The sequence below is a fragment of the Montipora capricornis genome, chromosome 13, assembly GCF_036669925.1.
Source record: "Montipora capricornis isolate CH-2021 chromosome 13, ASM3666992v2, whole genome shotgun sequence".
Lineage (NCBI taxonomy): Eukaryota > Metazoa > Cnidaria > Anthozoa > Scleractinia > Acroporidae > Montipora > Montipora capricornis.
In genome coordinates, this window is record NC_090895.1 from 28,021,033 (window position 1) to 28,047,673 (window position 26,641).

Consider the following 26,641-nt stretch of genomic DNA (forward strand, 5'->3'; position numbering starts at 1 on the left):
CATAGCGTATACAGATACCTACTAAATACATAATATTTAAAGATATATTCATTAAAAAGAAAAGCCGCTGTACAAAATGCGCCCCTGGATTCTCTTTTAAAACCAGTAAACTCATAGGTACGGACAAAATCAGGTAGCGCATTCCGCAACTTAGCTGATACGTAAGAAAAAAAGAGAACTAAGACCATAACTGGTTGTTCCAGGTTTATTGAGGGACAGAATGTAATTCCGCGAAGATCATGCATGAGAAGGGGACGGGAGAGAAAACGTATCTTTCATATAAGCAGAAAACCCCTTCTTTCAAAAAAAAAAACAAAAAACAAACAAACAAACCAAAACAAAAAAAGCATACTTTTATCAAGTAATACCAGGAAATTTTGAATGCGATTATTGCATAGAGATGTAGAGCTTGACTTTCGTAGTAAGAGGACAGGAAATCTGCAAATATAAATATCGTTATTCTCTTATTTACATTATTATACCGTTTCTCTGACACGAGAATTACAGCGAAATTAAAGCACAACTTTGTCGCGAATTTTCTATGATAAAAACTTGTCCAGAAATCCAACATCTAAGTTAACAGCACACACCAGGCCTACTCCTGAGTATCTGGCCGCGCTTCAACCATACGTTTTGTTTATGCCTATAAAATCAACTGAAATGTCAATTGCTGATTTAAAAAAAAAAAAAAAACCAGCATGTTCATTTTTTTTTGGTAGGCTAGGTATCGAAGAGCCAGAACATTTGCGCATGCGCTGACGGAATGTTTGAACAAGAGAGAAAAACGCAGTACCTCCAGACACCGGCGCTGGAGCGTCGTACCAAACGAGTCATCCCGGGATTTCGGCCCGTGCGATCGCTTTTGGACGCAGTTGGCTCTTCGCTGCTTTCTGCTACCGACCTTGCCTCCCGGTACGGCATTGAGGGAGAGATATGTCGGCCCCTAAACCATATGTGACAAATCCCACGCCTACTCACAGCTCCAAACCGCCCTTGTCAATATAGCGTAAGAATTAGATGGCTTATATATTGAAGGCAAAAGTCATTTTCTCTGTCATATGGTAAGCACTGGGGTCACAGATTACAAAGTGTACGCACGCGCCTTGCTAAAGGTAACATACATACAGGCATAAGCTTTATTTCATCTCGAATTTCCGAATAACTACAGGGGCTAATATCTTCGAGACATTACATTTACAGCGAAAATACATAGCGTATACAGATACCTACTAAATACATAATATTTAAAGATATATTCATTAAAAAGAAAAGCCGCTGTACAAAATGCGCCCCTGGATTCTCTTTTAAAACCAGTAAACTCATAGGTACGGACAAAATCAGGTAGCGCATTCCGCAACTTAGCTGATACGTAAGAAAAAAAGAGAACTAAGACCATAACTGGTTGTTCCAGGTTTATTGAGGGACAGAATGTAATTCCGCGAAGATCATGCATGAGAAGGGGACGGGAGAGAAAACGTATCTTTCATATAAGCAGAAAACCCCTTCTTTCAAAAAAAAAAAACAAAACAAAACAAACCAAAACAAAAAAAGCATACTTTTATCAAGTAATACCAGGAAATTTTGAATGCGATTATTGCATAGAGATGTAGAGCTTGACTTTCGTAGTAAGAGGACAGGAAATCTGCAAATATAAATATCGTTATTCTCTTATTTACATTATTATACCGTTTCTCTGACACGAGAATTACAGCGAAATTAAAGCACAACTTTGTCGCGAATTTTCTATGATAAAAACTTGTCCAGAAATCCAACATCTAAGTTAACAGCACACACCAGGCCTACTCCTGAGTATCTGGCCGCGCTTCAACCATACGTTTTGTTTATGCCTATAAAATCAACTGAAATGTCAATTGCTGATTTAAAAAAAAAAAAAAACCAGCATGTTCATTTTTTTTTGGTAGGCTAGGTATCGAAGAGCCAGAACATTTGCGCATGCGCTGACGGAATGTTTGAACAAGAGAGAAAAACGCAGTACCTCCAGACACCGGCGCTGGAGCGTCGTACCAAACGAGTCATCCCGGGATTTCGGCCCGTGCGATCGCTTTTGGACGCAGTTGGCTCTTCGCTGCTTTCTGCTACCGACCTTGCCTCCCGGTACGGCATTGAGGGAGAGATATGTCGGCCCCTAAACCATATGTGACAAATCCCACGCCTACTCACAGCTCCAAACCGCCCTTGTCAATATAGCGTAAGAATTAGATGGCTTATATATTGAAGGGAAAAGTCATTTTCTCTGTCATATGGTAAGCACTGGGGTCACAGATTACAAAGTGTACGCACGCGCCTTGCTAAAGGTAACATACATACAGGCATAAGCTTTATTTCATCTCGAATTTCCGAATAACTACAGGGGCTAATATCTTCGAGACATTACATTTACAGCGAAAATACATAGCGTATACAGATACCTACTAAATACATAATATTTAAAGATATATTCATTAAAAAGAAAAGCCGCTGTACAAAATGCGCCCCTGGATTCTCTTTTAAAACCAGTAAACTCATAGGTACGGACAAAATCAGGTAGCGCATTCCGCAACTTAGCTGATACGTAAGAAAAAAAGAGAACTAAGACCATAACTGGTTGTTCCAGGTTTATTGAGGGACAGAATGTAATTCCGCGAAGATCATGCATGAGAAGGGGACGGGAGAGAAAACGTATCTTTCATATAAGCAGAAAACCCCTTCTTTCAAAAAAAAAAACAAAACAAAACAAAACAAAAAAAGCATACTTTTATCAAGTAATACCAGGAAATTTTGAATGCGATTATTGCATAGAGATGTAGAGCTTGACTTTCGTAGTAAGAGGACAGGAAATCTGCAAATATAAATATCGTTATTCTCTTATTTACATTATTATACCGTTTCTCTGACACGAGAATTACAGCGAAATTAAAGCACAACTTTGTCGCGAATTTTCTATGATAAAAACTTGTCCAGAAATCCAACATCTAAGTTAACAGCACACACCAGGCCTACTCCTGAGTATCTGGCCGCGCTTCAACCATACGTTTTGTTTATGCCTATAAAATCAACTGAAATGTCAATTGCTGATTTAAAAAAAAAAAAAAAACCAGCATGTTCATTTTTTTTTGGTAGGCTAGGTATCGAAGAGCCAGAACATTTGCGCATGCGCTGACGGAATGTTTGAACAAGAGAGAAAAACGCAGTACCTCCAGACACCGGCGCTGGAGCGTCGTACCAAACGAGTCATCCCGGGATTTCGGCCCGTGCGATCGCTTTTGGACGCAGTTGGCTCTTCGCTGCTTTCTGCTACCGACCTTGCCTCCCGGTACGGCATTGAGGGAGAGATATGTCGGCCCCTAAACCATATGTGACAAATCCCACGCCTACTCACAGCTCCAAACCGCCCTTGTCAATATAGCGTAAGAATTAGATGGCTTATATATTGAAGGGAAAAGTCATTTTCTCTGTCATATGGTAAGCACTGGGGTCACAGATTACAAAGTGTACGCACGCGCCTTGCTAAAGGTAACATACATACAGGCATAAGCTTTATTTCATCTCGAATTTCCGAATAACTACAGGGGCTAATATCTTCGAGACATTACATTTACAGCGAAAATACATAGCGTATACAGATACCTACTAAATACATAATATTTAAAGGTATATTCATTAAAAAGAAAAGCCGCTGTACAAAATGCGCCCCTGGATTCTCTTTTAAAACCAGTAAACTCATAGGTACGGACAAAATCAGGTAGCGCATTCCGCAACTTAGCTGATACGTAAGAAAAAAAGAGAACTAAGACCATAACTGGTTGTTCCAGGTTTATTGAGGGACAGAATGTAATTCCGCGAAGATCATGCATGAGAAGGGGACGGGAGAGAAAACGTATCTTTCATATAAGCAGAAAACCCCTTCTTTCAAAAAAAAAAACAAAACAAACAAAACACCCCATAACAAAAAAAGCATACTTTTATCAAGTAATACCAGGAAATTTTGAATGCGATTATTGCATAGAGATGTAGAGCTTGACTTTCGTAGTAAGAGGACAGGTAATCTGCAAATATAAATATCGTTATTCTCTTATTTACATTATTATACCGTTTCTCTGACACGAGAATTACAGCGAAATTAAAGCACAACTTTGTCGCGAATTTTCTATGATAAAAACTTGTCCAGAAATCCAACATCTAAGTTAACAGCACACACCAGGCCTACTCCTGAGTATCTGGGTAGAAATCATTTCCTCTGGCTGGGCTTTAGCCATTCAATGACGGCCAGTCTCGTGCTTCTCAAGTTGCCTCGTTCATGCCCAAAAAGAATTCTGGGTAATTCTTCCATTCCGTGACAAGGGAAGATTTCCGATTCTCATTTCATAGTTTTTTTTATAAGTGTCGGGCCACCCAGTCCTACCAGCAAAATACCGCATCGATTGAAGGTTTTAGCTTTCAAAACTTGCCCAGATTGTGTGAGTAGGTCCTGGAATTCGTCCACAGAAAGGCCAGAGAGACAACTTCACTCGTGAACCGCCATGTTTTAGGCGTTCCAGTCTGCATGAAACCATCTCTCGCCTCTGTTTTCTTTCAAAGGCTTGCCTTTACCCACATTCTAGCTTAATGATGCCAGCCTGGTGGCTTCTGTAGACGAAAATGGCCTGAAAAAGCACTTATAAAATGATTACCTTCCAGACTTGAGCCAACTGGCTCGCTCTCTGCCGGAACGCAACGGTTGACATTTGTCACGTGATGCTCTAACATGAGCCCACATATACTGAAAACAGCATACATGTTCTACGAAAACCGCCAATCTGTCGAATGGGCGGGAATTTACGTGTCTCTACCTGGCCCACTTTCGCTTGTAAGTAGTTCAAATTCTTGAGAAGTACTGTGTTCGAGAACGGAAGAACTGAGCGCATGTGGAAGGCTGTATAATCGTGGAAAAGCTCTCGGAGAAGACTTGAGAAGGAAGATTGTACAAGACATCATCGGAAAAGGGGGAGACTTCACCACAGGTTTCTTCGTGAGAAGTTTCTCCGCAATTGCCAAAGAAAACAGAGTTAAAATTTGAAAACATAATTTTCCGTTGTTGCGGTCTTTCCGGTTCACCTTAATAAGCCCGTGGGAAAGGAATTTCATCAAATTGTTTGACGAAAGTGAGCGGGGCAGTGACTCGGTGATTCGGGCCCATTCCACAGATTGGTGGTTTTCGTAGTATGTTTCAATGAGATCTTATACGAGAAATCCATGTGTTGCCGACTGTTTATCGTTAAAACAAGTACTGAAAAACAGCAGGCTCTTGGTTAAAAATGTTAAATTTTCATAAATCACCTCAGTGGACACGAAACCATCCCACCTAGGCGATTTAGAGAATCTGCAGCCGTTATTGATTTTTGGAAAGCCAATTACGAGCCCGTAAGTGTGCTCCGTGCTCTGAAAAATATTTTTTAAAAGATGCTGGTTTATATGCAGATGAATGAATTTTAATTATGGTGGCGTCTTATCGGATTATATCAGTTCCCACAAGAAGCTTCATAGTTGTGAGCCATCCGTGGTCGGGGTGAGCTTGTTGTGGGATTATTTCTATGGATCTCTCCAAAGTGTTTTATTTAATTCAGTAACCACTTATCTCCAAGCCTGCGCATACGTTCTGCGCTTCTCGAGATACTCGGATTTCCTATGGGTTGTGCTTAGTAATACAGGGATATTTTTGCGCAGTTTAAAACTATCTGGAGAAAGAAGATCTTAGTAAGTGCTCTTAGAATCCAAAGAGAAAATTGGGGGTAACCATGCATTTTTGAGAAATAATTAAGCTTCGATTTGAGAAAGAACGCCATACATTGCTTTGTATTTTAAAGCTTTTACAAATATTATTCATCAATTATCTTTGAAAAATGCGTGGTTACCCCCGATTTTCTTTTTGGATTTCAATAACACTTCTTAAGATCTACATTTTCTGTATAATCATAAGCCAGGGCAAAAATACCTTTGAATTAGTAGGCACCGTCCTTAATTTAATATACGGCAGTCAACGATGCAAGTTTAGCTTTACTGAGGAACTACCTCTTGCACAGATCTCAGACAGTGAGCCTTTAGGGACATGTGCTTAAGAACGGTGCCAACTAATTCAAGAATACTTTTGCACGGTTTCCGGAATATGCGGGAAAAGCAGATCTTAACAAGTGTTATTGAAATCCAAAAAGAAAATTGGGGGTAACCACGCATTTTTCGAAGATAATTAATCAACAATGTTTGTAAAAAGCTTTAAAATACAAAGAAATGTATGGCTACCAAAAGACCCACTCCTGGCTCCTTTTCTTTCGAAAACTGATAAATGGTGCGAAAAAAAGTAAAAAAACAATTTTAAAAATGCTAAAAAAAAAATCTAAAGTTGCCGAAAAGTTGCAGAGGGGGGGGGGGGGGGAGGGGAATTCCATTTAAAAATGACAGGGGTGCTCGTCGGAAATATTGAAAAGAACCCATAAGAGGTACGAAGATCCTGTCTTGTGGGCGTGGCATGAATTTTTTTCACTCCTAAGAGGTGCCAAATTATGGGTTTTAATTAGACAAAATTAAAAATTAGTTAATTATCAAATGTCTCCTGTCATAATCTTTCATCATAATTTTTTTTCTGTCATAATTTTTCAGTACCCTAAAAGGTAATGCTAAGGCTCCCGCTGTGGACCTTTTGAGGCTGACCACCCTAATAGGTACCAAACCCAAGCACCCCCGTCCTTTTTATATCTGAATTCTCCCCCCCCCCCCCCCCCCCTGGAATCAAACTCTCTTGCATGACACATGAAAGTTGTTTCACTTGTAGAATTTTTATTTGGCAAGATACAGCCATGAATTTTATGTCAAATTGATCATTTAATCGCGTACTTTACCAACAATAATATACATAACATTTCCTTCGAAAATTAAACTAAATTGTTCACATCCTGGGGGGGGGGGGGGAGTGGGGGGGCGGGAGGGGATTTACATTGATTGATGCATCATAACTGATTCTACACCCCCAGAAAATTGTAGTAGCCAGAATCAAAGTAATGCATTTATCTTTCTTTTTTATTGCAACTTTCACATGAGCTTTTGTTTACAACAAGCATGTACACCATTCAGTCATGGAAAAAGATTACTTTCCAACAAAAATGTTGAAATTGCAATACTTCATTTACAAAATATTTTTAGCCACAATATGCAGATAGAACTTATCTTCAAAATAATTCAACCACATCAAAATATTTGTCTTTTTTTTCACTCAAGTTTGATAATCTTAGTTTATGGGATTCCCCCTACCCTCATACAACATTCTGTTGGTGGAACTGCCCAGTTGTAAATGAATGAATTGCGCAAACGAGTTTCTTCAATGCAGAGTTTTCTGTTCTCTTGTAGCTGTCTGTGTTTTTGGTACATTTCACTGATGGACTGTTTGTGACTTACGATGTGAAGATTGTTGCATCCTCGAGAGCGGTATTCAGTGTCAAACCTGAAATCATGAAGTCTATTCACTTGGAGAGGAGCAAGCCACGCTCCTGGAATGCAAAAGAAATTAAAATTGTTTAAGTTCCATCTGCTTCAAACCTGGTATCAATAGAAGCCAAATTTTGCATGTATTTTTAAGCTGCTACAGGGATGAGAGGAAAGTTAAAACAAAAATAGAGTCAGCATAGACCAAACCAAGCAGCTCTGGTTTCCACAGCTTCGTACCAAACAACCAAGCTGTACTTTGCTCCTTCAACTGTATATAAATCTGCAAGTTCCACCTTGTAGTTTTTCCCAGTTTCAATCCTATTTGGTGTGTCTGACCATAAAATACTCATTGTCATTCATTGCAGTTTTTGAAAAGGTCATTTTTAAAGTGAGCCCTCAAGGTATGTCTCATGCTAAAAGAAATTCCCATTTCCCATTTCCGAGTTGCTGCATGCCTCAGTTTCAAAGCGAGTCCTGGTGCACAACCATTCAAATGGAAATGAGTTGTGTATTCTTATGCAGATCAAACTCATTTCCCTTTCAATGGTTGAGCACAAAGACTCAATTTGAAAGCGAGACAAAGAGAACCTTGGAAATGGCCCATTATTAACCTAACAACCTTCAGCACAGACAGTCCCATCAGTGTAAATATAAATTGATTCATTGGTTATCACTTACCAACTGATACATCTTCACTGTTGAACTTTTGTAAGAGATCAGCATTTCGCGCAATGAAATTCACCAAATCACCTGACAAGATATAACCACCACCTTGTGCATATGGCAAATAACGATCGCAAAGGTGCCAGTCATTTTCAGCCCATGGCCCATGAAACTTTACATGTGCATCACCACGAAAGAACCCCCAGTATAACTTTGTTCTTGAGAAATTCTTCTCAAGTTCAGAAAGGATAATGTCAAGGCGAACAAAAGTGTCGTCATCAACCTTCATAAGATATGAGGAATTGATATTGTAATCAGCCCATAAGAAGGATTGTAGTACTTTATTAGTGAGTTCATAATAGGAATCTTTGAGCTCTGGAAGGAATAAAATATCTCCATAATTATTGTTTTCTTTTTCAAGATCCTCTCTGTCATTCTGAGGTAATTCCTTGGCACCAACTACAAATCTTGCTGTCACTGAAGAGTTGACTACTTTAAGATGTGAGAACCATGTTTCCCGAATAGCATCTCGTCTTTCTTTCCCTCTTGGTGAGGTCAAGACCACAATAAACAGAAACGTGTCTCTTACGCCATGTGATAAATAATTCTTATTTCTTTCAAAGCCAAACGATTTTTCAGCGAGATTGCAGTCCCCTCTTTGATGCAGAAAGAATAAAAACAAAAATATAGTTACGCATATAATCAGTAAAAGGCTTTCATTCCTTCGAAAAAGCTGTCTTTTGAACCCTCTGTGGCACGCATGAATATCCAACATACTTCATTCAATATTTTATGTTCAGGACACATTGCTGAGATTACTTGACGTGTTTACCTTCAACTTATTCCCAGGACGTTCGAGGGAAGACCGACGATCAAACGACCCCCTCCGAAGAAAACCGAAAAACCCGTAAAAACCGAATCCTTACGAAACTATCTGAGAGAAGCGCACGTGCTTGGAGCGAACTGCAGGGCTGGCGTCGTTGATGCAAATAATTTAAAGGGGTTGAGTGTTTGACTCATTCTCACAGCAATCCAGCTCAAGTTTTGTTGCTTGTAGTTAAAAGATGTCACAGCTACCACCTCCGAATTTTGTAAACTTCCCTGTTAATTTTTATAACAACGGATTTCCAGCATGGCCTGTGCAAGGAGCTTCACCATCGATTTTTGCAATGCCACCGATTCCACATCTGGGTTTGCCGCCAAGATTCCCCATTCCCTATCCTTCCTCCATTTCTTCGCAACTGAGACTGCCGAGCTGGCCGAACATGAATCACATAGCAAACCACGTGGCGATGCCATCCTTAAATCCCAGCTATTCACCATCACAACGTCGACCACAGGATACCAATTTGCAGGTATGAGTCATTGGCAACACTCTATCTTGGATGCCAAAGATTTTTCTCGTTGTTTGAATTGAATTTGAATTGTTAAGCACGGACAGCAAGTTTGCTGAAGAATTCAAGGTGGAATCTCAGAATACTCAGCTTTTTTTTATTCCTGTTATCATTATAACAAAGATATCATTGATGTCACCTATTGTCATTAATGTACCAACCAGAGCCTCATTGGCTGTCAAAACAAAGGGTCTTTTGTTCCTGTGGTTGGCATATTTGAATAAAAAAAACAATATTTGTAGTTCAATTTACATGTAAGACAATCATGCCATAGGAAGATATCTGTTTACAAACATTGCTTCTATTATTCAATTGTGCCAATTGCAAAACAAAAGACCCTTTGTTTCGAGAGCCAACGAGGCCCTGGTACGTTGGCACATTAATGACAATAGGTGACGTCAATGATATCGTCAGTATTCATGCACATGTCAAAAAAGTGTTGAAATCATGGCTGATGAGAAAACCATGGCAGGTTACGTTGAGAAATACAAATCTGAAGAGGAATATCACTGTCAACAGACTCGTGAAAACAATGAAAATTCATAATGGTTTATTAATTAGTGATAATTATCATCATTAATATTATTAATAAAAATCTCTAGATAAAGATCTCTAGTCTTCACTTCTAACTTTTAGGCAAAAACAAGTGATAAACAAGAAAATAACTCCAACTCATTTATAAAAGAAGTGTTCAGCTGTGATGCTTGCCAGAAGGAATTTAACCGCAAGGAAACATTGAATGCACATTTAGGATCTCATGTTGTGGTTTGTACTTGAGTATCAATTTTTTTCTCTCCAATATACCATTTTACAGTTGTAGCTAAGTTACCTACCCTAAGAATGAAAGCAAGGCTGCCAGGGGCCCGGTTTTGATACAAACCTTTATGCTTTTCTAATGTTAAGGTTGAGTAATTAGAATTACAACAACACAATTTATGTGATGAAAGCAGTGAGGCCTGTATCAATACAAGGTCATCGGCAGCCTCATAGCCATTCATAGGGCTACGTAGGTCAATGAGCAAGCAACTGTAAAATGGACTGTTGGTTGTTTAAAGATGGTTTTTGCAACCATAATTTGTGTCACCCTGAATTGTTAAGGTTGAAGCCACTAGTTTTAAGTCACCCTAATTGACTTGCAAAATATTATTATTATATTTCCCTTTCAGTGTAGCTATGATGGATGTTCGTTCAAGGCTTCGAGAAAAATGTTGAAACTACATTGGATACAGGTGATATATCATTATTTTGGTTAGTATTATCAGCCGAGGAGGGAAGTGGTGAATTTTAGGATTAGTAGTAAAACCAAAGGGTTTGACTCAACATTCTCCCAATCCAAGTCCTCTTGAAAGGAACTTCCACCCGGTAAGCGCTGTGATCTTCTTCTGTGATAACTACAGTTCTACAACTGAGACGAATGTCTGAAACAACAACACTGCAAAAACACTATTCGCTACCTGAACAGATTTAGCTTAGGAAGCAAGACTATAGTGAGGTGGATGAGGTTAAATCGCGTGGGTGGGTGGGTCGTGGGTAGGTGGGTCGTGGGTTGTGTTTGTTTGAAGATAAAAAAAGATATATATTAGCTACCTCAGTGCTCGGTCCAAATTTGTGTTAGATCTTAGGTCTTGTCTGTTTCGAGAATTTCCAGTCGTTGATTAAAAAAAGGGTTAGGGTTAGGGTTAGGTTAGGGTTAGGGACCCACGACCCACACCAATTACACACTCTCTAGTGAGCTTAAATGAAACCTTACTAGGATAAAGTGACGTGATCCTACATGGTAATTATTTTCCAGCTGAGACAGAGTCCAGAAAAAGGAGAAATCTTAATTTACGTGCTGGTAAATTATTACCAGATACAGGCTACCCTATCAGAAAGAGGATGGGCAAGATAATGAACATTGCACTTTAAGGCCTTGTCGACAAGTTGTCTCAATCCTCCTTTTGTTTTGAAACACTGTATATCAAAACATGTGATCTGATTGGCTCTACATTGATGTCTTCATTAGTAGTTTCGAGTTACACCTTTTCAAAGTGCACTCCAAGAATTCAAACTGCTGGTAAATCCTTCCATACTGATGATTTTACTGGTTCTTAGCAGTGAAAATGCTTTTGTTAAACTTAACGTGATTTGCACATGGACAATAATATTATAAAATATCTTGTTCAATTTCTTCCAGGTTCATGCTTCTGGAAAAATGAGAATAAAGCTGGATACTCCTGAGGAAATAGCGAAGTGGCGAGAAGAGAGGAAAAGGTTGTAAATTGCTTAATTGAAATTTTTTACTATCTAGTATTGTGTTGCTATTACATGTATCGTGTACTTGGATTATTACAGTGGGTAAAAGCACATTCTGCATTTGGTGCAAATGAATCAAGATAAGTAATATTCAAAGTATGTCCTACATTACAATATACTCAGTTGACCATATACATTGGTTTATCAATAAACCAGTTTGTGACTGAAATAAAAAGTTAAATTATACAATAGGGAGACAGGCTTAATATCTGAATGGGCTACTCACTTGGATTATTCAACGCTTTAACCCATTTACAAGTAAAGCACCCTCAATCGGAGATTATAATGTCTGGACGGTGTTAACCAGAGTAAAATCTAGAAGTCTTACTGCCAAATTGGGAAGGGCTAAAGGGTTTTTGAGTTCACCTAGATGTTGTTAAGCGTTAAGAGAGTAAGGATCGCATACATGTAATGGGCAGAGCATTCACCTGACCCTCCGTTGTCGCCAGGATTCACAAGTCTCACCGGCTGGCTGCTTTACACAGTAGAAGTACTGTTATAAAGTCCCAATGCAACATTCCTTGAGTTGGCTAACAATTATTTCTTACAAGGTGTTTTTTGTTCGTAAAGGAAGTATCCCACAGTAGCTAATGTTGAAAAGAAGAAGGAAGAGGAAGCTAAGAGGCAAGCATGTGGACAAGTGTTGAAAACCAAGAATTTCAGGTATGGTACTTGAAAATCCTGTATTTTCATGGGATGATTTTCACAACTACATGTACATGTAGGTTGATACAGTGAACATTTGGCTTGCAGCAAAAGACATTGTTGGCCATTTTTACACTTAAGATTCATATTCCTCTACTAGGATACACTCGGAGTAACACAACTGTGTCTGTGAAATTTGTCCCGTATTGGAGGCACAATACTGTATGCTTCGAGATCAATTTTCGTAGGGTTACATTACACCATTCATAGTTGCATGAACACAATGTTTTCCTCAAGTTTCCATTTTTAGAAAAATTTATATCAGTATCGGCTAATAACTCAATGAGTGAAAACTTTGCAAGAAATAATCTAATTTGAATTTTTTTTCTTGAATTTCATCTTCATAGATATCGCCGAGGTCAGCGAGGAGGCAGAACTTTCCAGCGGGGTGGTCTCAATCGCTTCAATAACAGACACCATCACAGGAGAGGCCAAGAGGATTTAAAAGAAAAACTAGCAAATAAATCCGAAATAAGTGAATTATCTGTACAAGAAAATGGAAATGAAGAGAGCCAATCTCAAGAAACCAAAAGGCTACAAAATGGGGGAGACCCTCTTGCTATTGTCCTTGCTGATTGTGATGAAGAGGAATCTGGTAATTGTTAAGTATTGTGACAGAGTGAGTGAATGACCAAAAGAGTCCTTGAGGAAGTGAGAAGAAAATTCAAAACCAGAAAATACTAATCTGAACATGAAGTGTAGCATAGTTAAGGGACTGAAATTAAAATCCCATGGCTTTTGATTGCAGTATCTATCTAAACTCGTATACATCATGTATCTGCTGTGGTCATTTCTAAGTAGCTCAGATTTTAAAATTCCTGAGCAAGGCAAGGTCTTGGTTAAATTTTGTTTGATTTGGTTTGTGTTTGTGCATTTTAGATATAGAGTATCAAACCAAGGAGAGGTTATCACCAAAAGGGAGATCACCTTCTTCCACTGGTAAACCAGGTCTCATCAAAAGTGAAATAGATTTTATTTCACGTGAAACTGATCTTCATAAAGGAATGTCCGAACGTACATCAGCACTGACTTCCCTGTGCTCAGCTTATGCAAGTGATTCAGATGAATATGAAAAACAAACAGGTAATGTATCATTTCCCATTAATTTTATATCTTGCTGAAAAAAATTGTTGCAGTTTTGATTTAAAAAATCATCTTATACCAACAGAAATGAACAATAATCAAGAAACTAGTGGTGTTATAGACGAAGATCTGGCAGAAAAACCTGAAATCAGAAAGGAATTGTTAGAAACTGTTCATGTATCAAGACAAAAGAAACATAATGCAAAGAGAAGATCAAGAAAATTCCAGAGGAGAAATAAAAAATCAAACACAGAGGTTAGCAGTAAATTTCTAAAAAGTTGTGAGAGCGTTAACTAAAGGTAGCGTGTTCTAATCCTGATGGAGGGGGACATTGGGAATTGTCCACACCGCATTTCCACGCCAAAATAATACTGAAATATTGCGTTCAAAACCAGTTAAATACTGAAACCAAAACCAAAACCATCATCATTATCAATCCTTATTTTTTCCTTCCCCATGTTGCTCTGCGAACATGGATTACATGTACCTTTGTCCGTACAGCAAACAATAATTTGTTAAAACGAATCGCACTTGCAAAGCGTGATCTCACACCAAGGAGGAAGGTTGCAGAGTTTTCAATATTCCCCCAGAGCAACCAGAAATCTGATAATTCCTTGATGTAATTTCTACACTGAATACTGTGAACCAAAACATACGAGAACCGCTTTCCGTAGGGTTTGATCATACCACAATTCCAATCATTTCTGACTACAATTTCTGAAATATCATGCTAAAAAGTAACGGATACCACATTTCTGCAGACCCTAATGTCTCCCTCCTGACCATGTTCCTAATCTCAACCCATAAACTAATGCTAAAAAAAATGACAGAGGGTTACACCTGACCTGAATAGTAAAGTAATAGAGTTTGGAAATGTCAAGGGACCAGATTGTATACAGCCTTTATTGGACATCATCTACAATGCTGCCTCTTGCCTAATACACTGAGATCAGAGCCACTTTTAATCTTCCTTGAAAAACTTGGAAGAATTGACATTTTTCTAAGAAGATTGAAAAGGACTCTGCTGAATGGGTACTCTTCACCTAATGTTCAATTTTTTTTGCTATCAAAGATCACTAATTCTAATTGTTTTTCATCTCTTTTAAGGTTGATTCCAAATTACTCGCAGTGAGGAAATCAACTCTTCTAGAAAAATTGTTGGCCCCAGAAATGCGCCATGAGAGGAATGTTACTCTTCAGTGTTTGCGATACATCATCAAAAAGAACTTTTTTGGAGTAGAACAATCTGAGTCGTCTCCAAGAGATATTGTGAACCACTGATTAAATATATGGATATTATAAATCCATGTGAAGAGTGAAAAGTATCACATAAAGAGTTCTTATCATTAGTGAAAAGGATTGAAATGGCATTGACACCATGAAGAAGAGCTTGTAAGAGAACCTCAAATTAAATCACTCCACTTATAATGGGTCATGCAGCAGCTCTCACAACTTACAATGTGACTGGCTTTCTACCCACACTGAATATGACAGGGTAATCAACAAACACAGTGACTGCTACCATACAATTAAACAGTCAGCTTATGAGAGCTGTAACACTACCCTGAACAGCAAGCACATTTTGCAACGCGCCTTACCATGGCTACCCAACAAACTTTCCCCTTAATTTGACAACTATGTGTAAATACGTCAACTCAACAGCCCACGCAACAGTGTTCAACTTACAACTGTGCAAACTTTGCGAGGAGGCGTGACTGTCAATCAAATTTGCACACCCTGATTGGCATATAATTTGTAAAAAACTTTGTTAGGTGGCCACGGTAAGGCACATCGCACTGTAACTTCACTTTAAATTTGATGTAAAAGCAGGCAAAACTAGCAGTCATTGAGTCATTGTTTTGTGACATGTCCAAGCAACGGAGTATCACCACCTTAACTTTGACAACGCTATAAACTATCTCAGTCAAAGCACAAAATTGGTGACACTGAAACCTTCATACTTGAGCTTTGTGTTGTTCCCCGGGCACTTATTACAGGTCATTATTTCACCTAAATACTAATTTAAAGCAACCAAAAACCTTCAATTTGGCTAACCTTAGGCCTAACCTCTGTTTGTAGGCCTAATGATGCCTAAATTTAGCATTACATGTACTAAAGAATTTGTAACAAGTGAGCTGTGAAAAGTGACCTTTACTTTAAACCTGTCATTGTTCCTCTACACTGTACCTTAAATGACTGACTAAGCAAAACCAAAGATGCTGCAAGCAGAGATGAATATTATTTTATTAAAGTATCAAGATACATTAGAAGAAATTTTTGCTATGAAATGTTCTGAGTCCTTTGTTTTGGAAGAAATTTATTTTGAGGCCATACATGTATTTGTTGTATGCCTTTCATCATAAAATTTAATGGTCAAAAATTTATACTCAGACATACTTGTCTTGTTACTTAAGAGGCTATGTCACGCAAAATGATGTCATTTAATTGCTCCCAAAATGCCCAAAAAGCAGAATGAAACATTGCAATAACCACTTAAAACCGTTGAACAACATAAAAGAAATGAAGCAAAAGGAAAGAGAAGCATGGATGGACACAAATGGACAAGATTGAAACAGATTGCTGTTGGGTAATCTTGAAAAAAGCTGGGCCAACGTTTTTAAAGTTTATGGCAAATTATTGCCTCCATAAAGGCAGTTTTTTTTATAAGAATCATCTAGTTTGTGATGTAACAATGATTTTATCAGTAAAGGAATTCCACATAATTTACCTTTCCAGAATTTTAAACTCGTGATAGACGAAAGATGTCCCCAAAACACCCCAAAATAACGTGACAAAGCCCCTTTAAATTTTAATGAAAGTACCTAACATTGACTGATCTGTTATGTTCTTTGCAAAACCTTACCAAACTGGGGATTTTCCAAAATGGGCAAATTTGTAACAGTCAGTGAAAAAGGAATGCATTTGTTTTCTCGGAAATTGTAATGGTTATGATTAATAATTATTTGTAACAGGACTTTGTGTCGTCCAATTTGCTCTGTAATCATACTCGTGATTAAACAAATCAGACTCCCGCTACACGGTCATCCGATTTTGTTAATCACTCATATGATTACAGACTCAGTCCTATTACCATTACATTGTATATCAATCTATCAATCAATCCAACTTTGATCCAGGTTTATCCCCGTAAACGAGGGTAGCCGGATTTACCCCACTTTGTCAGCAATCTTTCTAACTCCCACTCTCCATTTCACTCGATTCATGGCGTCTTTTTTCTCCAAACCAACGCTCTTGCTCTCCTTCTCCACTTGCATCTTTCACGTCTTCTTTGGTTGTCCTCGCTTCCTCTTACCCTTCACTTCGAACTCAACGCTTTTCTCAGAACATGCCCATCATCCCTCCTCAACAGATATCCGTACCATCTCAATCCATTCGCCTTTGCATCTGAACCACTGTTTCCTTGAATCCCAATGTCTTTATCAGGTCCTCTGTCCTTTTTTTCTCCAGTTTTGCACCACACATTGCTCTCTGACCATTGCTCTCTCAGTCCTTCTCAAAATTGCTATCTCATTTTCCCTCAGACACCATGTCTCACTCCCATATAACATCACCACTCTTACACAACTCCAATAAACTATTCGTTTCACCTTCAGCGAGAACCTTTTTGCATTGTATAAATATTGTTTAGCCAAGTGCAAGGATCACTTCTCTCAATTTTGTCACTGGAAAACTGTTGCAACTTAGCAAATAAAATGGGATGTACTTTTGGAGTTAAATTGACATTATTAATAATCTACATACCGGTAATTATAGAAACATTAATCAAATTGGATGTTGCATCTGGATCATTTTCTCAAATGTGGCCCTTGCCTCTTACAGTTGTTAGGTTCTGCAATGTTCACTCCTGTGCAAAAACTGAAACCTTAATGTTGAAAAGAGGCCTCTTTCCATTTTTTGTCATGTTTTTTCCTTCAACCGTGATATTTGGCTACTAGTTGAAACAGTTAGGGCATTTTTACAACCCCTTAATGTTATGATGCAGTATGAAAATGATTATTACACAATGCCATAACCATTGTATCAGTTCGCTGAAAATTTCGGGCTTTATTGACAAAAACAAAACTACATTCCATTACACAAAAATGTATTGTTTAAGAACAAAATTTCAAATCAAAACATTATTTACAGTTTTACATAAACTTCTTTATATAACTTCTGATAACAGTATTGACGGATACGCATTGTTGGTATGTTCAAAAAATCTGACTGTGTCTCATACAGTCTGTACCTCCAAATGGCTGACCGTAACAATAGAGATTTGCTCTTTCCTTAAAATGTTCAATGACAAAACGAATTCACAACTTACTTACTGGAAAGCTGATAGCCTGCACAGAAGAGGGTTTTTTTCCGAGCAAGCAAGTGATCAAATCCAAAGCCATGAAGGCATAATTTCTTCCCCACCCCAATGCCCGTGCAGCTTTGCTGCTGGATGGCATGATTGCTCGGACAGAACCACCAGCTATGCAAGCTAGAAAGGTGACGCACCTTTGTGAGCTTGCTTTGCACCCTTAAGCCCTGTTTACAAGAAAGCTACATTTGTAGGGACTCTGTGATACATGTAACTACAAGTGCCATAGAAAGGGCAACTTGGCTAGTGCAGACAACTTTTTGCTATTTCCCAGACCCTGTGCCTTTTACAGTTGCTGAAAAGCACAATGAAAGTTGCCTTGAGTGTTGAAGGTGACCTGAGCTTTTAAATTTCACTTATAAACACTTGCCATCTTTGACCGTCCTACTAGGGGAACACCATCCCTCACCTTCTAGCATCCTCTCTTCTTGTAAACAAAGCACTACTTTCCTTCTAGGGGACCTTGTGCCTTGGACAAATAATATTCCTAACTAAACTTTCATAACAGGGCAGAATGCTCTTGTTTGAAGGAAGGTTAGCACTGCCGTCACTATGGCTTTCTTGGTCACATTTGACCTTGGATTGGTGGTAACCTTACTTCAGGCAATTCAGCCTAAGTTGGACGCTTACTTTTCTTTTGTTTAGATTTTTCTCAAACATAAGAGTTACTAAAAGCTCTTTAATTTAATTAAAGTTATACAAAGTAAAGTTAAATTTTGCGCATTTTAAGGTTTGTGTTTCCAAGTGCAAGATTTCAAAGTCTGAGTAGTGTATTTTTAAAACTGACCATTACTGAGTAAACCCTGGATTGTGTGGCATTACATCGGGTATGTTCCCCCAATAAATATGTAAGCAAACTGTTGTGACTAGTCACTTCGACCACAAATTTCAACGCTAACAAAACACGAGCTTTTAACTTACTGATTTAAAACTTTGAAATAATGTTTTCAATGTTGTGGATTTTAAAGGAGAAACTTTGCTGCATCTACAGTTTATGGACAACATGTTCTTGGCTATGAGCTATTCCCGCAGAGTTCTGTGATATGGAAATTTACCAGTGCTGTTCTTTTCAAAGTTCATAGTCTATTGTGTCACCGTTTTGAATAAGCCACAGGTGGACTGCTGATAACTCCCGGGCTGGTTTGCTGTGCTTTTTTACCATAACCTCCTCTGCCAGGGTCATAGTCAACTCTGTACTCATCTCTTACCTGAAAGGAGAATAGCATTGTTTGTAGCCTGTGTAGCAAAGGGTTTTTTTAGTCATCAATGGAGGGCGGTTCAAGAGTCAATGGGTTATGCATTGATGCATTGTATTGTAAAGCTTAAGATTTGAGACAAAAGAGATGATGATGATTATCATTACTATTATCATCATCATTACGGTATTTAAAGCTCCATGCAAGTTTTACCTGTCCTCCACTTCTGCCTCTTCCATATTGACGTCCCTCCTCAAAGCCTGCATCCCAGTCTGTACGGATAACCCGGTCATCTAATCTAGTCCCATTTATGTACCACACTGCATTCTGCGCATCTTCACGCGAGTAGTATCTACAATCGTAGCTTAGGTTGATAGTTTTTGAGAAGGCTTGGCACACAAGGACAGGTAAATACCACATGATGGAATACTGTACTACAAAATGTCCAAAAACCAATCTTTCAGGAAATCACAATAATTATTGTTAATTCTTTATGTGATCAGAATAATTTTGTTTTTGGCTTTTTATGGGGCAAGAAATGCTAGCCAGTTGTACTGGTGCTCCTTGGGTATTCTTTAACATCCTGATAGAGGGCAAATGGGGTAGGAAGCAAGGTTTCTCACGTAATCCATGATACCGGTATACAGTTTCCTGAGGCAGGAAGTAATCATTTGGCCTGTAGTTCCTAAAGAAAAATTTTTAACACCACAAAGGAAATGGACTGGTCTTCTAGTACTGGAGCACTAATTGAGGACACTGTAAAGTGAAATCAACAAATTATATATTAGTCCTTATTGCCCCCAATGGGGCACTCAAAGACCACTAGGAGAAGAGTGGAGAACCAACAAACTCAACCCACATATGACGCCAAGCCTGGGAATCGAACCTGAGCCAAATTGGTGGGAGGCGAGTGCTCTCACCACTACGCCAGCCCTGCACTGTAACCTAAGGAAAAAAGAGAACTCTCCAAAGACCAATGAAATAATAATAATAAATTAATATTTAAATCTATAGCGATGTTCATTTTTTTAAATAACTTATGTCAAATTTCTTGTGACACCCAAATTTACTAACCACCACACAAAGGACGTCGTTGTTCAAACAATCAAACAGCTGGTTGACTCATTGATAACAGCGGGGGCCAGAATGATGAACATCGCTTTTTATGAGAGATTCTTGTTTTATGAATGAAAGCCAAATCTCCATCGAATCAGCAAAGGATACTCCACAAAACAAAATCCACATGGAGTCTTCTTAACCTTATCAAGCCCCATGATAATCCTTTTCAGATCCCCTGCCCGCGAAAATAACTCGTGAATCTGTTCTTCAGTTGTATAAAATGACAAGTTGCCAACATACAGAGTTGAACTTGTTTCTAACTTCTTCTCCAGATCGACTCGAGAGCCCTAGAGAGAGCGGAAAGTAACGAAAAACCAACATTCATACCGTCAGTTGATTGAATCTGAAGTAGTGGGAAGCAAAAGACAAAAAGGAGAGCCATATTACTTTAAAATGTTGATCTCGATATGCACTTAGATCTGCCATCTTGATTACAAAGGAAGCACAATCAGTGCATCGTATACGACCGCATTGGCTCTTGAATTAGATACCGCTGATACCGAGCCGGGGAACAGTGTGAGAAAATCGGGGGAAGGGGGTAGGGGCGTTATTTATACACAGAATTGGCCATTTTCGAAAATACCATGATACTCTTTGTTTGTCCCTCCAAATTTTGCATACGCATTGTTTTCAGTTTCACTTGGTCCCTGGAGAAAACAAAAACATTACTTATGCAAAATTATTTTCGAAAGTGGCCTATAAATAATTTTGGCTACTCAGTTTTAAGCCTATCGAATTACACCTCCTCTCCTCCTAAATATTTTTTTTTAGCTTTAATAAATGTTTCAAAACAGCATTTTAACGAAATCAAAGCTTTTTAGTAATATAAATCTTAAGGAGGATTATAGCTGTATTTGTTTTTTTGTCTATGGGGTAGAATTAAAATTAGACAATTCTAAATATAATTGTCTATATCCAATTCTGCTTGAACGACCTTTTTTCCAATTTGACAAACACACTGAGCCGGTGGCAGTCTTTAAAATTTGTATTTTGATCGTATCTAATAAATAATGCAAAGCACAAACGCAAAATGTTATTTTCGATATCATTGTAGCAGGGCAAACACTTTTCAAAGCGAAAGCTTTTCACAAAAATCCTCATTTACTCTCCAAAAAACAGTAAAACGCAAGGAAAGTAATTTTTTTCTCCGGGAAAAGCCAGAGTTTTGCCGCGAAATTTTCGACCAATCACGACGCATAAATAACGTCATTTTCATGTGTAGGAAATGCCGGTAGACATCTGCAAACTTGGAAATCCGGTTATTGGTAGACAAGAGATTCCCTCGAACATTGTTTAATTTCCCTAAACATGTTTTATAGTCGTAGTAAGATGCTATCCAACGGATTTTATTCTGCACTGTGTATAACAACAGGAATTTTACTTTTATCGAAGCTCTGTTTGTCCGTTAATAGTGATGTCTCGGATGACGATTGTTTAGCAAGAGGACGAAATTGCAGTTGGTGTTTGAGCGATGGAAATTGTGGTTTTTGTGATAAGTGTGGCGATCATTGTCATAAATCAGGAGCCATTCATTCACTTGAGAACTGCACGAACTGTGCGTCTTGCATTCCAGGAACTCTTGCAGGATCAAAGAAAGGTTATGAATGTAGAGTCGAATGGTAAGAGAACTTAAATAAACCCAAATGTCTTTTAACTACTTCCTACAAAAAGATCTTTTTGTATTCGCTTCATTTAGCTTTACGTATTGGGGTAAATCTCTTATTTCGTCACATTGCTTTAGGGAGGACGCAACGTCGTTAAAATTATAGCATTTGGTATCGAAACATCATGGTCTTACTAACATGTTTGTCTTACAATGGCGTGATTTCATCTCAGTTCCTTTGCCACCTACCCTCGGCTGTCTGCATTGTAATATGAATGTGTTGTTGTTGTCCGAAGCTTCAAAGGACTTTTGGTTTTCACTTTGACATCTTTTTGGATATCACTAGCGAATTCATCGGCCTCATTATAGGAGTAGACTTCACAAACTAGTTACATTTCATGCGTTATCTTATTTATCTCACACCAATACATGTTTTTTTACCTATTGCATCATTCGTTGAGTTAGTTTCATAGTGATTTTTTTCCCCTGGTACTCGATGCTTATTTAAACCCTATTAATGTAGATTAATTTTAAAAAGGCATATGACCTTACTAACGAAGCAAATTAAAGAATAACAAACTATTATTACAGTTAAGAAATGAAGGTTGAAAGTGCCTCACTGTGCACCTGTTTTTTCTGTACTGCAATTATCCTTACCTGACCTAATTATAGGCTATGTATGTACTAAATGAGACTGTCTTCAATAATTTACTCTACTTATCGTGTGCAGATGAATCTTGAGAAAAACTGACCTGTCATAATCCATAGAAAATAGAGTAATAAAATGTTTCTATTTGTCCCAGGTATTATTATGAAAAATGTCCTGAAGTTGTCAGTGAGCAAAAGACTGTGTATGTTGAAATAGCCCTTTATCTCATCAATCTGCATTCTGTGGATCTCAAGGCTGGAACTTTTCATGCTGACTTCTATCTGTATTTTAAAGGTGTGTGTTGACATTTGTATTTTAATTAACTACCATACACCAGTGGCCTCAGGCTGCCATGCGGGAGATTTTGAGTTCAACTCCTGCCAGACCAACATTCAGGGTCTTAAAATAAATGAGAAAGTGTTACCTTTGTAATAACATCAGGTCTTATGGACTATAAACCATAGGCCCATCTCACAACTTTTCTTGTTAATTACATGTAACACTATGGGACGTTAAATTAAAGAACCCACAGATAGTTTGTGAAGAGTAGGGGGGAGACCCCCAGGGTTGTGGTCTGTCCTCCTTTCATATACATGTGTGGTTTGGATGGGTGAGTGAGATATGGACTGATAGCAGCTGCCAGAGGCACCTTTACAAGGTGACAGACATCCGATCTCACCTAAGAGAAAGAACTGTAAGCCACTATTAGACTTTGCGATATGTGCAGTACATAACTACCAGGGCAATGATAGTAATAATTATTAATAATTATTATAATTTATTACACTTGTTGCATAGGGATATTTAAACTGAAACTACTTAAAAATTCTTTTGTCTTTGTATTAATTACCCAACTGCCCTCATGGGCAACAAAAAGAATGCATATGAATTTAGCTGTACATTCTACCCATGCCCAGACATAGTCCTCAATTTTGACCACAAGTGTTATGTGACACTAGCACACAAATGGGGTCCATGGGCAGTTCTTAGGCGGCATGTCCACCTCAAGTTGTATGACTGCATGAAAACTCCCTGAGTTACTGACAGAACACTGACATCAATGGTTCCCATGGCTGACTTCTCTCAACACATCTGAAATCATAAGAGTTCCATAAAGTTACATTGAGTTTTAGTTTTTTGGCTTAGCCTCTTCCTGAAAACTTGCCAGTTGGTCAAGGTTTTTGTATTCAAAAACCGAAAGAAAATTCTCCAATAGTTATAAATATTTGACAGTTAAAATTCAAACACAAAAGCATGATTAATGTTGAGAAAAGAAGAGAAATTCTCACTAAAAACAAAGCCCATCCACCAACCCCCCTTCCTCAGGAGGCTGGGCCCTAGTTGACATTTACTTGAAAGTGTTCCCCAATCTACTACCCTGGGAAAAAAGAGAGGGTACTGGGATAAAACTTGTCCCTTTCTCTCTCACTTGTGCAAAGGGCCTGCTCAGAGGCACCGCAGGCTTCTGATGTTTTTTTAACATCTAGGTTATAATAAAAATATTGGTTTTTTTTTTTAAACAAACACTTAGCTCCCAAATGCTTTCCTGTGATTTTGTAGTACCTGAAGGGCAGACCATGTATACCAAACAGAAGTGTCATGATGGCCTTAAAGGTGCTTGTTTTGAATTGGTCAATGCTGCAGGTCAAGCAGAGGTGAATATGACAATGATTTCCTGTGAATACTTTTTGCTAGTCTTGTTTCAGCCAACCCAAGTCCTCTATGTTTAAGTTACAAACTTATTTGTGGTTGCTGCAATGCATTACATGTAGCCACTTTGTTGTCATATTTAATCATTAGACTAACAAAGCGTGCATGCTATAACTGTTTAGAACTGGGTTTGACTCCGACTGTACGATTTTGCTGTCTTGGTTTGAACAAATTGGTCAGTTTAAATGAAAATCCATCCATCAAAACAACGCAGATTGAAGCAAAATTTCCAGGCTCAGAGTCAGTGACGTGCCAAACTTGCCTGCCCATTCTTACCTCAAGCTGCAATCTTTTTCGGCAGGTATCCAGTCACGAAGGGAAATACTTCAGAGTAAAGTCAGCGTTCAATTTTGCGGCTGATCTGCAAGATTATCCGTAAGTGTTTTCTCGCAATTTTTTTTAATTCTAATTTTCCTCTTTCTTTCTTCTTTCGTTTCCGTATGAGAATTCTAATAATCCTCATTTTCTCCTGGATGCACAACTTTCCTATATGTTCCAATGGAAGCAGCTTGGCTTAGTTACTTTAAACGCAGAGATAGCCTTCCCAGATTTGACTCTTGCTCCGACCAGTGGCTTTGGTTCAACTGCTCGTCTCTCAACCGCTCAGTCTTGCGACACTAAGAATTTCTAACTTCATTTGTATAATCCCCGACTAGCTCTTCAAGGAGAGGTCAAGCAAGAGATTGTTATTTTGTTTTTTGACAACTTTTTACAGTTATGACAACCAAACTTTGAAAATCGTTATTCAAGATATGGAAATGACAGCAAAAGAACTCAGATGGAAAGTGATGCAGGTAAACTATTTTCGATAAATCAAATCTACAAGTGACCCTACGAGTTTTTTTGGCAACGGGTGATAGAGAAAACACACGTTAATATGCGTGAAGATTGATTGAACAGCAGCTAGCTGGACTGATGTCGCGCCGAAGGAAGATTCTCGCAGAAGCAGATCTGCTCTTAACATTTGCTTTGAACTACAAACGACAGATTCCCGTTCGTCCTACATGTATCAAAACATTCAATGACATGCATATAACACCAGTGTAAATTAATTTTCACGGTTTTTTGGAGAAAACAATAAACATGTTTCCAGAGGATTTTTTTCTATTATCCGGGAGAACGCTGTGTTGGCAAGAGAGCAGAGCGCCGGCAAAGCATTCTGGAAATTCCACTGACAGAGTAAGCTCGAAAAAATATTTTTGGTTCAACAGTAAGCATCACAACTCTATCTGCCGTTTAAAAACGATATGCTAAATTTCACGGATGGTCTATTTTCAGCCCACTGACATCAGTGATTTTAAATTCCGTGGTGGCGTATCTCCAACACTTAACTACACTGGTTGGCTGTTTGACACAAATTCTTGGTCACAGATGGTTTATGAAAGGTATGTATGTCACACCGCGTTTTAAACGCTTGGTATACCCGTTTGTCACTCACTTTTGAGGCATCGATGCAAACAGAAGACCTGTGATTGGTTTAAAATTTTACAGGATATGTGATTGATTTTGATTAGTCTAAACCAATTCAACTCGCGGGCGATTTTCTAAGGTTGGAAGGATGCGGAAGAAAACCACTAGAATGTTTATTTTGCCTTATTGGCCGTAGTGACTTGAATCTGGATACGAAACTGGTTGCTATTTTGAAGCAACTATGCTGCATTACACTGACAACGCCGTTGCTTCGTGATACACTGTATCGCTATTGATACCTCAAAATCCTACCCTGCGAGCAGAGTCTCCTTCGATCTTCCTAGATAAGATCGAAGGAGACTCCCAATTAAATAAGAAAATTTGGCATCTAATCTTTCAAGGGAAAGCGAAAGGTCGAGAAATTACCGCGGAAAGACCTTTGCTTTGAGTGAAAATGGTGAAATCGATCGATATGCTCTGTTAAAGACGAATCAACATAAGTGCGTACTCGTTTACCAACCGCCCTAATGGACCTCTTCAGCTTGTACATTTTGTTTTCCCATTTCAGAGCACGTTATGTTACTCAAGGGAACAGTTTCTTTCAATGTCGTCTTATGAACGTGCTTATGTTCGAATCCTTTTAATCTAAAGCAAACCAGAGAAACTTTACTCTCTCTTTTTCACTGAGGTCAATAAAGAAGCAAGTATTATTTGTTAATTAAGAATTCACCTCTTGATTCAATCGGGGATTTTGCTTTCTTTCTTTCTGTCTTTCTTTGCATCAGGTACAATCCATTCTTGGATCAAGGAGTCTCACGTTACGAGTTCCTGTTCCATATGAGGAGACACAAGCGAGCAGCATTTTTCAAGATTTTCTTACCTCCCTTGTTCATAGCGCTTGTGGTGAGTGCTCGATGCCCTGAGATTGGGTTTGTTTGTCGTTAATTTTAATGAAGTGCGCGGGCTTTTTTAAATTTAAATTAACTGCGC

At 38.5% G+C, this 26,641-nt stretch overlaps 4 protein-coding genes across 5 annotated transcripts in view; 2 read left to right on the top strand and 2 right to left on the bottom strand.

Moving 5' to 3' along the window:
* Positions 1 to 7,031: 7,031 nt before the first annotated feature.
* Positions 7,032 to 9,034, bottom strand: LOC138028397 (beta-1,3-galactosyltransferase 6-like). Its single transcript, XM_068875920.1, has 2 exons — positions 8,134 to 9,034; positions 7,032 to 7,517 (listed from the first exon to the last, which is right to left on the bottom strand). The coding sequence occupies exons 1-2, from the start codon at positions 8,891 to 8,893 to the stop codon at positions 7,264 to 7,266; spliced, it is 1,014 nt and encodes a 337-aa protein (XP_068732021.1). The 5' UTR covers positions 8,894 to 9,034; the 3' UTR covers positions 7,032 to 7,263.
* Positions 9,035 to 9,182: 148 nt separating this feature from the next.
* LOC138028396 (FMR1-interacting protein NUFIP1-like) lies at positions 9,183 to 15,869 on the top strand. 2 transcript variants are annotated; one of them, XM_068875918.1, is made up of 9 exons: positions 9,183 to 9,473; positions 10,149 to 10,277; positions 10,679 to 10,741; positions 11,689 to 11,765; positions 12,378 to 12,470; positions 12,860 to 13,107; positions 13,392 to 13,595; positions 13,681 to 13,850; positions 14,703 to 15,869. In XM_068875918.1, the coding sequence occupies exons 1-9, from the start codon at positions 9,183 to 9,185 to the stop codon at positions 14,874 to 14,876; spliced, it is 1,449 nt and encodes a 482-aa protein (XP_068732019.1). In that variant the 3' UTR covers positions 14,877 to 15,869. The 2 variants fall into 2 exon arrangements, with proteins under 2 accessions (XP_068732019.1, XP_068732020.1); XM_068875919.1 differs by having other exon boundaries at positions 13,699 to 13,850.
* Positions 15,870 to 17,639: 1,770 nt separating this feature from the next.
* LOC138028398 (nuclear cap-binding protein subunit 2-like) lies at positions 17,640 to 20,750 on the bottom strand. Its single transcript, XM_068875921.1, has 4 exons — positions 20,667 to 20,750; positions 20,385 to 20,566; positions 19,374 to 19,512; positions 17,640 to 19,172 (listed from the first exon to the last, which is right to left on the bottom strand). The coding sequence occupies exons 1-4, from the start codon at positions 20,703 to 20,705 to the stop codon at positions 19,056 to 19,058; spliced, it is 477 nt and encodes a 158-aa protein (XP_068732022.1). The 5' UTR covers positions 20,706 to 20,750; the 3' UTR covers positions 17,640 to 19,055.
* A 543-nt stretch (positions 20,751 to 21,293) lies between these two features.
* LOC138028395 (uncharacterized) overlaps positions 21,294 to 26,641 on the top strand; it is an 11,799-nt gene continuing 6,451 nt past the window's right edge. Inside the window, exons 1-7 of the mRNA XM_068875917.1 lie at positions 21,294 to 21,898; positions 22,686 to 22,825; positions 24,092 to 24,186; positions 24,543 to 24,616; positions 24,957 to 25,035; positions 25,520 to 25,626; positions 26,437 to 26,554. Coding sequence (XP_068732018.1) covers positions 21,588 to 21,898; positions 22,686 to 22,825; positions 24,092 to 24,186; positions 24,543 to 24,616; positions 24,957 to 25,035; positions 25,520 to 25,626; positions 26,437 to 26,554 — 924 coding nt within the window. The 5' untranslated portion in view covers positions 21,294 to 21,587. The remainder of the gene's footprint in view (positions 21,899 to 22,685; positions 22,826 to 24,091; positions 24,187 to 24,542; positions 24,617 to 24,956; positions 25,036 to 25,519; positions 25,627 to 26,436; positions 26,555 to 26,641) is intronic.

What these genes read in the sequence shown, in the direction of transcription:
- LOC138028397 (XM_068875920.1), bottom strand. Translation starts at nt 8,893, where the DNA reads ATGTTGGATATTCATGCGTGCCACAGAGGGTTCAAAAGACAGCTTTTT. An exon ending in CAGTGAAGATGTATCAGTTG is followed by an intron (nt 7,518 to 8,133) that starts GTAAGTGATAAC and finishes TTTGCATTCCAG; the next exon opens with GAGCGTGGCTTGCTCCTCTC.
- LOC138028396 (XM_068875918.1), top strand. Translation starts at nt 9,183, where the DNA reads ATGTCACAGCTACCACCTCCGAATTTTGTAAACTTCCCTGTTAATTTT. An exon ending in TGGCGAGAAGAGAGGAAAAG is followed by an intron (nt 11,766 to 12,377) that starts GTTGTAAATTGC and finishes TTGTTCGTAAAG; the next exon opens with GAAGTATCCCACAGTAGCTA. An exon ending in TTGTGATGAAGAGGAATCTG is followed by an intron (nt 13,108 to 13,391) that starts GTAATTGTTAAG and finishes TGTGCATTTTAG; the next exon opens with ATATAGAGTATCAAACCAAG.
- LOC138028398 (XM_068875921.1), bottom strand. Translation starts at nt 20,705, where the DNA reads ATGGCAGATCTAAGTGCATATCGAGATCAACATTTTAAA. An exon ending in ATCGAGATCAACATTTTAAA is followed by an intron (nt 20,567 to 20,666) that starts GTAATATGGCTC and finishes CGCTCTCTCTAG; the next exon opens with GGCTCTCGAGTCGATCTGGA. An exon ending in TGTGGATTTTGTTTTGTGGA is followed by an intron (nt 19,513 to 20,384) that starts GTATCCTTTGCT and finishes CTACGATTGTAG; the next exon opens with ATACTACTCGCGTGAAGATG.